Source organism: Agrilus planipennis, unplaced genomic scaffold (assembly GCF_000699045.2).
Source record: "Agrilus planipennis isolate EAB-ADULT unplaced genomic scaffold, Apla_2.0 scaffold22, whole genome shotgun sequence".
Taxonomy (NCBI): domain Eukaryota; kingdom Metazoa; phylum Arthropoda; class Insecta; order Coleoptera; family Buprestidae; genus Agrilus; species Agrilus planipennis.
The window spans coordinates 1,375,702-1,391,295 of NW_020438874.1; the positions used below are offsets into that span (position 1 = coordinate 1,375,702).

The 15,594-nt window shown below is 32.7% G+C and overlaps 1 protein-coding gene across 1 annotated transcript in view; it reads left to right on the plus strand.

Moving 5' to 3' along the window:
- The first annotated feature begins 2,444 nt into the window (after positions 1–2,444).
- Positions 2,445–15,594, plus strand: part of LOC112906178 — a 21,560-nt gene continuing 8,410 nt past the window's right edge. The window contains exons 1-2 of the mRNA XM_025979948.1: positions 2,445–2,512; positions 14,326–15,570. Coding sequence (XP_025835733.1) covers positions 14,526–15,570 — 1,045 coding nt within the window. The 5' untranslated portion in view covers positions 2,445–2,512; positions 14,326–14,525. The remainder of the gene's footprint in view (positions 2,513–14,325; positions 15,571–15,594) is intronic.

Consider the following 15,594-nt stretch of genomic DNA (forward strand, 5'->3'; position numbering starts at 1 on the left):
TCCAATCGTGATATTTCTGGATATCACTTTGCGACTTGTGTCAAGTGATTATGAAAGACATTCATAAGATTAAATAAACTTTTTAAGAAAATCGATATATAGATAAGTACATATAAATTATAAACTATTTTTCTCTTTATTATGTTTCAATTAGGGTTTTGTGTTATAATTTTTTTGAATGTTATGTAATTCTAAGAAAATCTTTGTTAGATTATTTCTGTAGCTAAGGTTTATGGAAGCTTTTATAACCTACTATATATCTATAAACATAAAAATAAAATAAACGTTTTTGAGTAACAAATAGACAATGGATATTACGATTAGATCCCCAAAATTTTCATTTTTAGGTATTTTATAATAAATACAAAAAATAATATATTACCACAAACGCAATTTAGGGGCAGTGTATTCGGTTTGAGTGGCAATTCACACCCAAGTGGAAATATGGGTTTGAAAATAGCCACGCATCCACAATAAACTGAACCAAAGTCCGAAGTACATCACGAGGCCAATTAACATTAACTACACCACAGAAGAAAAGTATAAAAAATTACAATTCTCAACAAAAGATTGAAAGCTAACAACGAATTATAAAAGGGTAGAAAGGGTGGCGGGGTGACTTCTGTTACTCACAGGGTGCTAAATCGCTGAATATAAAATTACAATTTTTCAGTCGAAGTTTTCCTTGTTCCACAATAATTTTTTTGTATCAAAGCTTTAAGAGTAATTTCATATCGGATTATGCCTACGAAAAAATTTGTCAGAGGGTCTAACGGTTATTTATAGGCTGCTAAACCCCTCAATATTAAATTACAAATTTCAGTGGAAGTTTTTCTTGTTCCACAATAATTTTTGGTATCATAGCTTTAAGAGTCATTTCATATTAGATTATGCTTATGAGATACTTTGCCAAAGGTTATTAATCGGGTGCTAGACCCCTCAATGTTAAATTACAATTTTTCAGTGGAAGTTTTTCTTGTCCCACAATAATTTTCTGTATCATAGCTTTAAGGGTCATTTCATATTAGATTATGCCTATGACATAATTTGTCAGGAGCTCTACGGGTTATTCGTAATATGCGAAATTCTCCAAAATTAATTATTTTTTAGGGGATGTTGTTGCGCCACTATTAGTTTTTGTATGTATGCTTAATACTTTTTTATTGATGATAAATAATCATCAACAAGAACTTCGAAATCAGTATTTCTGTTATGTCAAATATGTGAATTAGGTTTCTAATAATTTTTTTTGCAATTCTTAGACCCTGGTTATGCTTTAAAATGAGTGCGTATATTTAAAAGAAAAAGACATTTCTACGTGTCGTTTAATGGAATATCAGCTCAGGTGTTGTAAACTTTATAAGGATGTATTAAAAAGTAAATTCCTTAGGCTTTGGCCTTCCCATGTATGCATGTAGGTACTTGATTTGTAAAATATTCCAAAGGTATTTTATGTATGTTTAGTCCTTAGACATCTTGTAACAAGAATAAAATTTCACGGACAATAACTCTTTTAAAATGGCGATCATATCTTCTTAATAAAGATAATAATCGACCCAAATTTTAAATTAAATTCTGATTTTAAGTCGGTAAACATTAGTTAGCAGTTGAATAAAACAAAAGCTTTTATCGTCTATAGAAGTGTCAGAAAGCCTTTTCGTTATTACAAGTTGGCCTTGGTCAGAAAAGAATGCAATCAGGCCCTCGATTTACTAACATTTTCTTAGATTACTAGATCTTTATGTTGCACGTTATAGTACAATAGACACTGCCATATAGCAATCGCGGCTAGCTGTGACCTTTGTGTGTATCATGCAATTACTAGCACCGACTGCCCCGCCTACGAAAACTATGAAAACTATTGCGAGAGTTGAAACAAACAGAAAAAAAACAACAGCCTGCGTTTCGTTTTGTAATATCTGACCAAGTAAAACGCCAAACAACCGCCTTTTCTAATCTAGATCTCTTCTTAAGCCGAATTAGTAGAGTGCACTTGATGTGTTGTTATTGGGTGAACTACATTTTATCGACAAGTGAAAGGCAAACAAAATCATGTCATTTACGAAAAGCAATTGCGAAAAAATAAACTTTGTTTGAGTGTTTTCTATATCAAGTAAAGTAAATCACGACAGGGCCGAGCTTGATCGATATTTGGCCCGTGATTGTTTAATTCTGGTCAAATGCCTGGGCTGTCAGTTCGGCATAAGGTTGTTTAACAAACTTGAACCACGACTGATAAACCGACGCTGAATCAAGACTTGGTTCTTTACACAAATAAAAACGTTTCAACCCTTAAGTGCTTACATTCTTTGCTTAGTCATATTTAACTAAGAGAAAAAATGGAGAAAATTGACAAGCCTATGCTTAGCTTTTGATCTCTGGTCCAGGTTTGGGCCTGTCACCAAGTCCGGCATTTCCTACATGGGCAGTGGCCCCTTTAAAATTATACCTAATAATTTACCTTTGGCTGATCCCACATTTTATAAAACATCGGACATTGATGCTCTTTTAGGTGCNTCAGAAAAATGAGCGAAAATGTTATTATTAATCATTTGGGTCACTATAGCCGGATATGATTTCTTGAGAATCAGTCATAACAAACGATATGTCATTTTAAACGGAGTCATTATATCCAAATTTTCCTATAGAGAATTTAATATGAAAACCAAACAACACTGCAATTACTTCATATTAAGCGGCTGGCCAATATAGGCGGAGTCATAATAAAATAGACTTGAACACTTAAAGATATTGCCAATAAAATTAAGTGCCATGTTTTGGCGTTAAGGTTTGAGCTATTTTGAGTGTTCCACAACACTGCCAAAGCTTATAGATTAAGCAAAGATTACGTAAATAATATAACTTTATTTCTGGGAGTTGCTATATGACCAGTGTTTATTCACATCTGCGTTGTTTTATCCCAAATGAAAATTTACCGTTACACCATTAAAAGTACAAGAAGTCCCGCCGCGAACTATAATCGTCTAAAACGCTCATTTAAACTCTCGTTTTTATTATATGCCAAACTGTCCAGTTCAACCCGATCCGCTTTACTGCTATTTAACTAATGGTTCATTACATCCGCCATTAGTTTTAGAAAAAAAGGAAATTATCCACCGAAATATGAAACATGAACGTAAAATAAAGAAACCTAACGTGCACTTTTAGATATCTGAATGGTTTGATGGGTTAAATGATGAACGAAATGATATTTATTGGAACTACAATAAAAAGAATGCTGTCAAAACAACTGAAGATAGTCAATCATACCATGACAGGTCTTTTTGCGAACAATTTGGTCTGTAATCTCTTTGGATATCTAAACGTTCAATCATCAGATACTTCATGAATCATTGACGACATCATGAGAAATATTTTACAAATGTACAACGTCTTGTCATTATTATTTGTAGGTACAAGAACAATAATAACCGATGATGACTACTACTTTAGTTTGTTTGAGGCAGGATTTAGGATGCTGTAGCTTTCGAGAAAAGCAAAGATTAGCTCAAGATATGAGGAACTGGATGACTCAAGACCTTACGATGATAATGATGAACTTCATCTTTCAATGAATAAGTAAACAAATGAAGAAAGGTTATTATAATGACAGATGGCATTAAATGGCAGTAACATGGCGGACGTTAGCCGCCATATGTTGATGGATTTAAATTCAAATTAAAGAAATTGAAACGACTATTCCAGAAATATTCGTGTAACTGCAAGGTTTACCATTCAAATTCTTAAAATTATTTTAATATCGAGTCACAGGGCAACGCTGGTATTTGTTGTCTTTTCCGGTTACCAATGTGGAGGTCAGAATTTACAGAAAATTGCCGAGGTCTATTTTTACACTACCTATAAATAGCTAAAACAACGAGCTTTAAATGCAAGGGCGTTTTATATACAGTCGAGCGGAGTGGGTGAACATTAACATGTTTGTAAGGGCGTACGTAGATTCATTCTTCGTACAACTTCAGCGGAATAATTGAAGGTCGCGAGACCAAATAAAGAAAAAATTAGAAACATTAATGAGGTTTTTGTTCTCTTCATGTCGGCGCAATTAAGAACTGTGCAATAAAACGAATTTATTTCTTTTGCAATTATAAAGTAAAGTTATTGTCATTGTTCGTGGAGTTTCATAAACAGTAGGGATTATTTTAAGAAGATAAAAGATACTCTCGTAGTAAGGGAGTTTTAAGATAACGGACAAACGAATAGGTAATTTAAAGACAGAGTAAGGAAACGTCCCTACAAAAGGCTTCTTTGTAAAGTTAAAAGGTACTTTTAGGATGAATTTGTTTGCCTATATGTCAATGTTAATTATATAGGATTGTAAAAAGCAATATTAGGGAAATTTTTCGCATACATGCTCGCTAGCAACAAATTCTAGAAAAAATAGGAGGCAGAAATAAAATTATGACATTTATTTTAATATAGTGGATTAAAGTTTTGAAATCGCTATTTTTATCGACTTAATCTAGCACTTATGTTTTGATAAAATGAAACCAATTTGAAATATAAATCATGCTAGTCTTAAACTTTACTTTAGTCCTTAAAACTACGCGAATTTTTCTAACGTTTAATCGAATCATTATTGAAAATAACTACGAAAAGTTCTCACAAACGTCTAAAAATTAGCATTCCAGTGATGTAACCATTTTCCCATATGGACTTTTGCGGAAACACTTTAAAATGCTCGAGACCTATAAGCACTCATACCTATAGTCGGCGTTATGTTTGTCTACTAAATGAAGTTCATCGTTCGGATGTTTAAACGTTCGTACAAGCGAATTGTTATTCCGAAGAGAAGCCTTTGACATTTAAAAATTCATGTGTACACCGTTTTGTTAGAATTAGTCAGTCACAATTATTATCGAATCACATAAGTGGTTATATTTGGAATGCGATAATAACAGTTTGTCAAATTTCACGTAATTTTAAATGTTAAATATAAACATTTTTCTTAACCCACTCGTAATTAGTACCTATGTATACCCATGGTAATTTTACTTTCAAGATGATGGATTATTTTTAAAAAATATATAGATTTAAACTGCTTAAATAATTCCATATCCAAAAATCGTATTTTCAATCTGGTCCAAATTTCTAAAAATGAAAAAGATAAACAAACAAATTTATTAATTGGTTTTTACTGAATTTTTTCAATTAAACATTCATTCGTTCAGTGTCCAATGGATGCATAACGTAAATAAATTAATTTTGAACACGGGGGTCTTTTTGGGAGGTCAATAGGAAATTAAAAAAAAGTTTTGCAAACTGTACCTGGTGACATACCAAATGAAAGAGCTTGTTGTAAGGTTCTCAAAAAATATATTTTTGCCTAAAAGGTGATTTTAATTTATATTTTGATATTATCCGTTTTCAGCGATTAACAATAATTGGCGTTTAAAACTTTTCCCTTTGTTTAAAAGGAGTTTATGATGTGTTAAATTACCTTTAATAAGCCGCTATTGGAAGGCTAATTGAGGAGCTTTCTTTCCTGATTTGGAGTTGATAAGATTCGCGGTTTAGTGCACTCAAATTATCTTATTAATGCATTCTTTAAGGTTTTCCGTTCGAATATAAATTATGCACATTTATTTACTGATTGCAGTAGCAAAATACTTTCGAAATGAAAATAACAATAATAAATAAGTATTAGGATCATGTCGATCCTTCGACAATTCTGTGAACTTACTTTCTCAAGTAATTTTCTAATGAATAAATAATAAAAAAAATCTTTCATTCATATAATATTGTGTTGCACATGTGTCTAATAGGTTGTTGTATCTGTCTGAGACGGTGTCGTTAGCGTGGCTTTGAAAGTGGGTTAATAATACGAATATGTGAAGATTCTTCACTAATAACATCAAACAAATGTCAGACACTGAAAAAACAGATGACTTCTGCTCTTCTCCTGCGATGCAACGAACAGTAAATTGTGTTGTTAAGCTAAATTATTGAGAAATTTACCTTATTATAAACCAGTTAGCATTTGCTAAGGTGTGATTAAGAATTTGCAGAATTATTTTGCTAAGGTAATACTCTAAATACCCTAAAGAGTATACAGTCGACCTTTTGAGTTTAACCGATTAAGTTTTACAAATTTAAACATCTGAAAAATTCACCATGTACACCTTCCCATTTATACTAATCGACTGTAAACTAAAAGGTGTTTGTTACGTTTTAAACTTTATTTTTCCGTAAATAAGTAGACACCATAAATTAAAATATACTATTTTGATTGCATTTCTAAAACTATTTCAATTATTTTCGTTATTTCTAAATTATATTGAGTAATGCCACAACTCGTTAAATCCCTATTAATCAACTCAAAACCGGAACTCAAACCTTATTAAATGGAATTCGGGTTTGATTAAAAACCTTTTTATTAGTGTTTACTCAGACATCAAATTAATTTTTTTCCCATGAATCAGATACAACTATATAAAGTTTGATGATTGTAAATCCTTTATTAGGAATTGTAGAAACGGTAAAATTTTTAAATGTTTATGAATCATTTGATACGCTTTATATCAGTAGCATGTACTTTACAAGGGGGGGGCTACAGTGAAAGAATTAAAATGAAAGGTAACAAAAAGTGTAAATTGACTTTTACTAAAAAACAAACGATTACGCATTTGTCAAAAAACAATCGCCTTTCCTTTTTTTAAATACAATAGCAGGTATGAGACTGTATCGTTTCATGCATGTAGTAGCCATCAATGTATTTTAATATACACCTTTTATATGAAATACCTGTAAAGATTTATTAAAGTCGTAATTCGATTTATTACAAAACACTTTTATCGGTATTTAACTAGATTGAAACGTTGTAAACCAAGTGCTCATAAAATAGATAAAAACACAACAAAAATTAACATACTGTAGTTACCAATTCGATTGCCGTTGCCCTAACGGTTTCTGCATTCCTTTGTGCGTGGTCTATTAGACTCTTTTACGTCCTTAATGAGGATTCTAGGTCAAAATATGGATCAGTTGTATAACCTTCTTACATTTAAGCGAATTACTTTCAAAACCATACATACATTTACAGTAAATTAACTTTCTTTACTTTTGAAACGACTCTCGCCAAAAATTATCATAAAAAAGTATGACGTCACTAGAGAAAATACTAGAAAAGAAAATAGAAAGGATTTCATTTGAATGTGATGTCTCTATGAATAAAATGCTATTTTGCTTTGTCAAAGATTATGTATTGGAAAATTAAAGAAGTGGGTGGGTGTAACTACACCATTAATATTGTACACAATTAGTGTAAATTAAACAAAATGTGAATATCATAGTTTCCATAAATAGTGAAGGTAAGCAGACGTGGTTGGGCAATTCCCACAAAGTTAAAGCGTGTTCTCCGAATTCCAATGAGTAAATCTATTTGAATGCGGGTCAAGAATTACTGATGGTTTATAACTAAATATCAATTTTTATGGCAATTACGTAATCATCTTCATAGTAGTTCGTAAAACGCATCGGCCAAGTAAGTCAATGCTGCGCCTGCATACAACTTTCACTATATTTTCCTGATTTTGTGGATAATTAAATTGTTGAACGCTAAACAATGAATTAAATAAATCAATTTTATCTCGATTTTGATACATTATTTTCTTATTGTCACATTGTCATTATTTTCGGTATCATTTTATCTAATTTTAAAAAACATATTTTATTAATTATTATATCTACATAATCATTGCCATTATGCAAAGTAGTATCTAAACTATTGATCGAATAATAGCAGAATTTATTATCGAAATCACACAAAATACCTGGTGACATTACATGTATACATATTTATGGAACGAGACCCATGATGTCGATAAATAAAATTCGTACAAAACTTAATTAGCGTATAGGTACTTATGGAATCTATGCAGAAATAATTTGTCAAGGTCTCTATATGTTCAACATACATACTACCTTTTGTTCATCGTTAAATAACAATAAAAACAATCACTGACTTTTATTATGACCTTATAGAAGTGGACCGTAATAAACATATTTCAGTGAATATCTTCAATCTTACAGCTAACATAATGGAAATTAGATGTTAAGGGGCATTTTTCTTAAGGAGCAAGGAACTAACCATCAAAAATTAACGTTACCAATTTCTTTTTATTTCTTAGCCGTTTTACCGAAATTTCTCTATATTTCCCCGGAAATTCTCATAGCGAAAAAAATATGTTTATACAAAAAACATTGTAAATTGTCTTATTGATTGCGACCCCACGCACAGATGAGCGAATGAGAAACCCCTTTGAAAAATGCACTACTCTAATCCTCGCCTTTCCCTAAAAGGTCTACCCCTACTCCTTTTAACTTTTGTCTCTGCTTCTAATATATCTTTAAGCATCTCTTCATGCCTGAGAAGGTGTTTTTCCAACCTATCTCTCCTATTTGTTATTGATATCTATGGCGCACTCTGTTTTCCTACTCTTTTTTGTACCTCTTTGTTTCTAACCATTTCTATCCGCTGCATCTTCATCATTCGCCTGTAACACCACATTTCCTTTTCATTTCCGCCTCGCTTACTGTTTTCCCATTTCGCGTTCATACAGAGCCATATTCCAAACATACACGTTTAACAATCTTGTTCAAATTTCTTAATTAACGAGCATAGAACTGACTTCTGTTAAAGATAACTCAATCCTGCGCTATCCTTTGTTTTATATTTGAATTATCTGACTTCCTAGATACCAAAAATCAGGGACTTCACTTCATATTTCCATCTCCTGTCTTTATATTCAGAAGCTTGTAACGATTACTCAAGTACCTAATATCTAATCAAAATTTACGAAATCGTTATCAATTACTATACATTTCGAGAATGGGCTAACGCCTAATAGCTTCTAATACCTACGAAAATTAGAAAGTTGCATTAATTCAACCGGAACATTAATTATTTATTGCAGTCGACATAATAGCACGTGCTCACATACATACATACACATATTTACACTGTATACTTTATAGATAGCTATAGGTATCCATATAAACCTATCAATGTATTATATAATATCGCACCGTTATATAACAACAAAGGCGATCCGTCCAATGTGTGTATGTAACTTTCAAGGTATAGTTAATTTAATGGGAGAACCTGATGTGGTATCGATAATAGCAAGACGTAAACGTAGTAGGCGGAAAGTTCCTTTTTTTTCTTAGATAAAAGCGACGTTATCTTGTACCACTCTGATGTGGGCGAACACTATGAACTGCAAAAGACAACAATAGTTCAGATCGTGTTACATACACACATCGAAAGAAAAAAAAAAACTAAAGAAAAGGTAACCACTACGTTTGTCGCAGCGTTGGCGAGTGAGTTGCCCATGATGTGGGTGAAAGTTAAAAAACTTTTTTTCAGGTTGGCCAACAAGAGAATGATAACAAATGTCAATTGGTGACATTTTAACCGATTCTGTAGAGCACATTCACGTCTCTATACAGTGGGAGTTGCACTGTTTTCTATAAAGTGCATTCTTGTTATTAATATTAAAATAAGCAGCCACTCGTATCTCAGCTGGAGTCAGTTTCGGAAGGCGAAGTACGCAGTAAATTATTGGATTGAATGGATGCTGTTTTATTGATTTGTTTAACACATTTAGTTATCTGCAATAACCAGTCCCTTATTTCTATCAAATCCACATGTACTGGTAGTGGTTTTGGACAATAAGGCTGCTACAAAATGTTAAATGTAGATAGAAATTGAGTTAATTATTTATAGCGGATTCCGCCATTATAAATTAACTCGATATACAAAGATTGATTTACTGACATTTAAGTATGACTTTAGCTACCTATAGGAGAATAATTCTAAAACGTGTCTACCTGATAAGTACTAAGATCGAGTAGGATATCATATAAAATAATTTTATTCATATATTCCATATAAACGTTTTATAATTTAAATTACAGTTAATTTTCCTTATTTGAAAACAAGAGATTTTTTGTTGCAAATGTTTAGAAAAGAATTTGCTCTTATTCTTGTTCTTATTATTCTGTAGGTATATCAGTCTCGATAAACATTCGAAAACACGTATTTGTAAAAACAACTAGAACAAGATTAAGTCTGCAGGAGGGAATATATTTAGTAAGGCTCCCCCGCGAAGTTGCGGTAATACTTATCCACGTGGGTGCTTAATTACAGTTAGGTACCACAGTGAACTGTATTGAGTCAGTTAGAATATTGCAGCAACAAAAGGTAATAATTAATGATCAAAGCAAACCATTTTCCGGTAGACCATTGCGTGTATCTATATTTCAGAACGAAACATTTACAATCAGTATGGAAAGTGGTACAAATTTAATAGACTTATATTCTTTCTCTATGGTAAAAAATGGTCTTGTTCATTAGCCACTCCCATTTAAGGCAATATACATGGGTACATGATGCTCAACCCAGCATGGCCTACCGCAATAAGATCGAGAATCAATGTTAGGTATTAATAAATAATGTGAATGGATGGTTATAAATGATTATCATCTTTTTATGCTCTTTAAAGGGAATGAGTTTATAAAAAGTATCCTTAATAACGCCAATTTCATTCATTTAAACAATACAATACAAATAAAATAATTCGAAGTGGTCTGTATTCTGTCGAAACTGCCAGACGCGGATCGCGATTTCCATCTATTTGGATCTCATCAGTGCGTCGCAGACAGCTCCCACAGAACACAGACCAACATCGTACTACAGGTGGCGTTTACCGCGCCATTTGTGGTATTTTCTAAAACGCGCAGTTAAGACAGCAGGTAAAAGTGTGTTCTTTTGGAGCTGTCTGCGACGCGCTGATGAGATCCAAATAGATCGAAATCGCGATCCGCGTCTGGCAGTTTCGACAGAATACAGACCATTTCGAATTATTTTATTCGATTATGGTAACGTGCCTATCACGTTGAGGTTTAGCTACGCCGGGATTCGTTTCAGCAAGTAGATATCCACACAAGTGGACCTTGTTGGAGCATACGTAATCCTAAAATGTAGCATCGTACTACAGATGGCGTTTACCGCGCCATTTGTGGTATTTTCTAATACAATACAAGAACACTGTTACATAGTTTAGGTTTATTTAGCCATTTTCTTTGTTCTGTTTATTTGTTTATATATATTTCTATTGTGTAGAGACGTACATTGCGTTAAAAAAAGTTTTAGAAATAGTTTTCCTTTGCATTTCTAATTTTTCTTGTGTGCAAAATTCAAAATTAAAAAAAAAAACACAAATTCCTTGTTTAAATAAAACCTTACATTTTACCACACGTCGATGCCAAAAATACATGTAATTCACGATGGTCAAAGTCAATTTTATACATACAACAATTTCATTAATATAGTAATTTAACCTGCAGTATTTAATGTAAAATATCCCCTATTTTGATCGCCTATTTACTCTCTCAATGCACAATTTATTTCACGTACTACTCGTGTTGTACCCACATTAGCCTCGTCACGAGTCCATCAGTACACCGTTACTTGACTAAAGCTTTGGTCATGTGCCTATTGTGTTCGTTCACTTAGATTTTTTGAAAGGAATAATGCATGCTACATTTCCAACGAATTGCTCATTTAAAGACTAAATGCGACAGGAATGTTTTTTAAATTACTAGCGCTGCTGTCAGGGAGCAGTAGTGGTTGACAAATTGATGTAATTTATCTGGCACGAAATCCTTCTATGCAACTGCACACAAAAAAGTACCTATTTACCATACAAGCGAAAATTTGCATAACGCTTATGGGTACGTTGAAGAATATTTAGTGCTACTTTCAGAGTAATGTTCATTTACCATTCACATGATTTTAGAAACAGTCTCATTATTCAAATGAATCAGAAGGAAAGACATCTCCTAACGCTTTCCACATGTTAATTAAATTTGTAAATGGCAAAGTGATGGAAACATTATTATTGTTTACGCTTTCTCTGAGAGACCTTATTAATTGTTACATATCATACGTCAGCTGTATTATAAGTATTTTTAAAAATTTATAAAATTAAAATCTTTGTTAGATTATTTCTGTAGCTAAGGTTTATGGAAGCTTTTATAACCTACTATATATCTATAAACATAAAAATAAAATAAACGTTTTTGAGTAACAAATAGACAATGGATATTACGATTAGATCCCCAAAATTTTCATTTTTAGGTATTTTATAATAAATACAAAAAATAATATATTACCACAAACGCAATTTAGGGGCAGTGTATTCGGTTTGAGTGGCAATTCACACCCAAGTGGAAATATGGGTTTGAAAATAGCCACGCATCCACAATAAACTGAACCAAAGTCCGAAGTACATCACGAGGCCAATTAACATTAACTACACCACAGAAGAAAAGTATAAAAAATTACAATTCTCAACAAAAGATTGAAAGCTAACAACGAATTATAAAAGGGTAGAAAGGGTGGCGGGGTGACTTCTGTTACTCACAGGGTGCTAAATCGCTGAATATAAAATTACAATTTTTCAGTCGAAGTTTTCCTTGTTCCACAATAATTTTTTTGTATCAAAGCTTTAAGAGTAATTTCATATCGGATTATGCCTACGAAAAAATTTGTCAGAGGGTCTAACGGTTATTTATAGGCTGCTAAACCCCTCAATATTAAATTACAAATTTCAGTGGAAGTTTTTCTTGTTCCACAATAATTTTTGGTATCATAGCTTTAAGAGTCATTTCATATTAGATTATGCTTATGAGATACTTTGCCAAAGGTTATTAATCGGGTGCTAGACCCCTCAATGTTAAATTACAATTTTTCAGTGGAAGTTTTTCTTGTCCCACAATAATTTTCTGTATCATAGCTTTAAGGGTCATTTCATATTAGATTATGCCTATGACATAATTTGTCAGGAGCTCTACGGGTTATTCGTAATATGCGAAATTCTCCAAAATTAATTATTTTTTAGGGGATGTTGTTGCGCCACTATTAGTTTTTGTATGTATGCTTAATACTTTTTTATTGATGATAAATAATCATCAACAAGAACTTCGAAATCAGTATTTCTGTTATGTCAAATATGTGAATTAGGTTTCTAATAATTTTTTTTGCAATTCTTAGACCCTGGTTATGCTTTAAAATGAGTGCGTATATTTAAAAGAAAAAGACATTTCTACGTGTCGTTTAATGGAATATCAGCTCAGGTGTTGTAAACTTTATAAGGATGTATTAAAAAGTAAATTCCTTAGGCTTTGGCCTTCCCATGTATGCATGTAGGTACTTGATTTGTAAAATATTCCAAAGGTATTTTATGTATGTTTAGTCCTTAGACATCTTGTAACAAGAATAAAATTTCACGGACAATAACTCTTTTAAAATGGCGATCATATCTTCTTAATAAAGATAATAATCGACCCAAATTTTAAATTAAATTCTGATTTTAAGTCGGTAAACATTAGTTAGCAGTTGAATAAAACAAAAGCTTTTATCGTCTATAGAAGTGTCAGAAAGCCTTTTCGTTATTACAAGTTGGCCTTGGTCAGAAAAGAATGCAATCAGGCCCTCGATTTACTAACATTTTCTTAGATTACTAGATCTTTATGTTGCACGTTATAGTACAATAGACACTGCCATATAGCAATCGCGGCTAGCTGTGACCTTTGTGTGTATCATGCAATTACTAGCACCGACTGCCCCGCCTACGAAAACTATGAAAACTATTGCGAGAGTTGAAACAAACAGAAAAAAAACAACAGCCTGCGTTTCGTTTTGTAATATCTGACCAAGTAAAACGCCAAACAACCGCCTTTTCTAATCTAGATCTCTTCTTAAGCCGAATTAGTAGAGTGCACTTGATGTGTTGTTATTGGGTGAACTACATTTTATCGACAAGTGAAAGGCAAACAAAATCATGTCATTTACGAAAAGCAATTGCGAAAAAATAAACTTTGTTTGAGTGTTTTCTATATCAAGTAAAGTAAATCACGACAGGGCCGAGCTTGATCGATATTTGGCCCGTGATTGTTTAATTCTGGTCAAATGCCTGGGCTGTCAGTTCGGCATAAGGTTGTTTAACAAACTTGAACCACGACTGATAAACCGACGCTGAATCAAGACTTGGTTCTTTACACAAATAAAAACGTTTCAACCCTTAAGTGCTTACATTCTTTGCTTAGTCATATTTAACTAAGAGAAAAAATGGAGAAAATTGACAAGCCTATGCTTAGCTTTTGATCTCTGGTCCAGGTTTGGGCCTGTCACCAAGTCCGGCATTTCCTACATGGGCAGTGGCCCCTTTAAAATTATACCTAATAATTTACCTTTGGCTGATCCCACATTTTATAAAACATCGGACATTGATGCTCTTTTAGGTGCTGAGTTATTTTATAATATTTTATGCATAGGTCAAGTAAAAATCGAAAATCAATCAGCCGTTTTGCAAAAAACTAGGTTTGGATGGATCATTGCAGGTAAAATCTCCAATCAAAATACACGTAGTCCTAAGGTTTCATGTAATATTGCAATTAATTCAGTAAATGACCAATTATCAAAATTTTGGGAAATTGAGGAGATGCCTGAAACAAAATTTCTTTCAAACGAAGAAGCAAAAGTGGAACATCACTTTTTAGACAACGTAACTCGCGATAATAACGGAAGGTACATTGTAAAATTACCATTCAATGAACAGAAAAAACATCTTGGTGATTCATATTCAATTACATTAAAACGATTTTATGCATCAGAACGCAAATTACAAAAAAATACCGAACTGAAAAATCAATACGTACAATTCATGCGAGAATACAAAAATTTAAAACATATGTCTGAAGTTACTGATCATGAAAATCATCCTAGGGGTTATTATCTTCCTCATCATGCAGTAATTAAAGAAAGCAGTTCAACAACCAAGGTTCGGGTAGTATTCGATGGGTCCGCAAAATCAGACACGAGTACATCGTTAAATGATACTTTAAACATAGGCCCAACAATTCAAGAAGAGTTATTTTCTATACTTATTCGTTTTCGAAGTCATATTTATGTTTTAGTTGCTAAAACCATACAACTGCATGGATTCTGCGATGCCAGCGAAGCTGCATACGGTGCATGCATATACACACGGTCAGTTGATAGCAACAATAAATGCTATACACAATTAGTATGCTCTAAAAGTAAGGTTGCTCCCTTAAATTCAAAAATTACAATACCGCGACTTGAACTATGCGCAGCATTATTGCTAGCAAGGTTATACAAAATCATTTTAGTAGCTTTACCTATTACATTTGACGAAACATTCTTTTGGTCGGATTCAACTATAGCGCTGAATTGGATAAATACACAACCAAATGTCTTAAAAACATTCGTCGCAAACAGAGTATCCGAAATCAGATCGATTACTAATTACTCGCAATGGAACCACGTTCCATCTAAGGAAAATCCAGCTGACTTTATTTCACGAGGTCAAACAATTTCAGAGTTTTTAAACAACAGCATGTGGAAGACTGGTCCAGAATGGTTGCGAAAAAATGTAGATAACTGGCCGAATTTACCTATTCAAAAAATCCCCCTATTGGAAGTTCGTCCACAAATAGTACTAAATATTTCAATAACCGATACAAGCATACTACAAAAATTTTCTAATC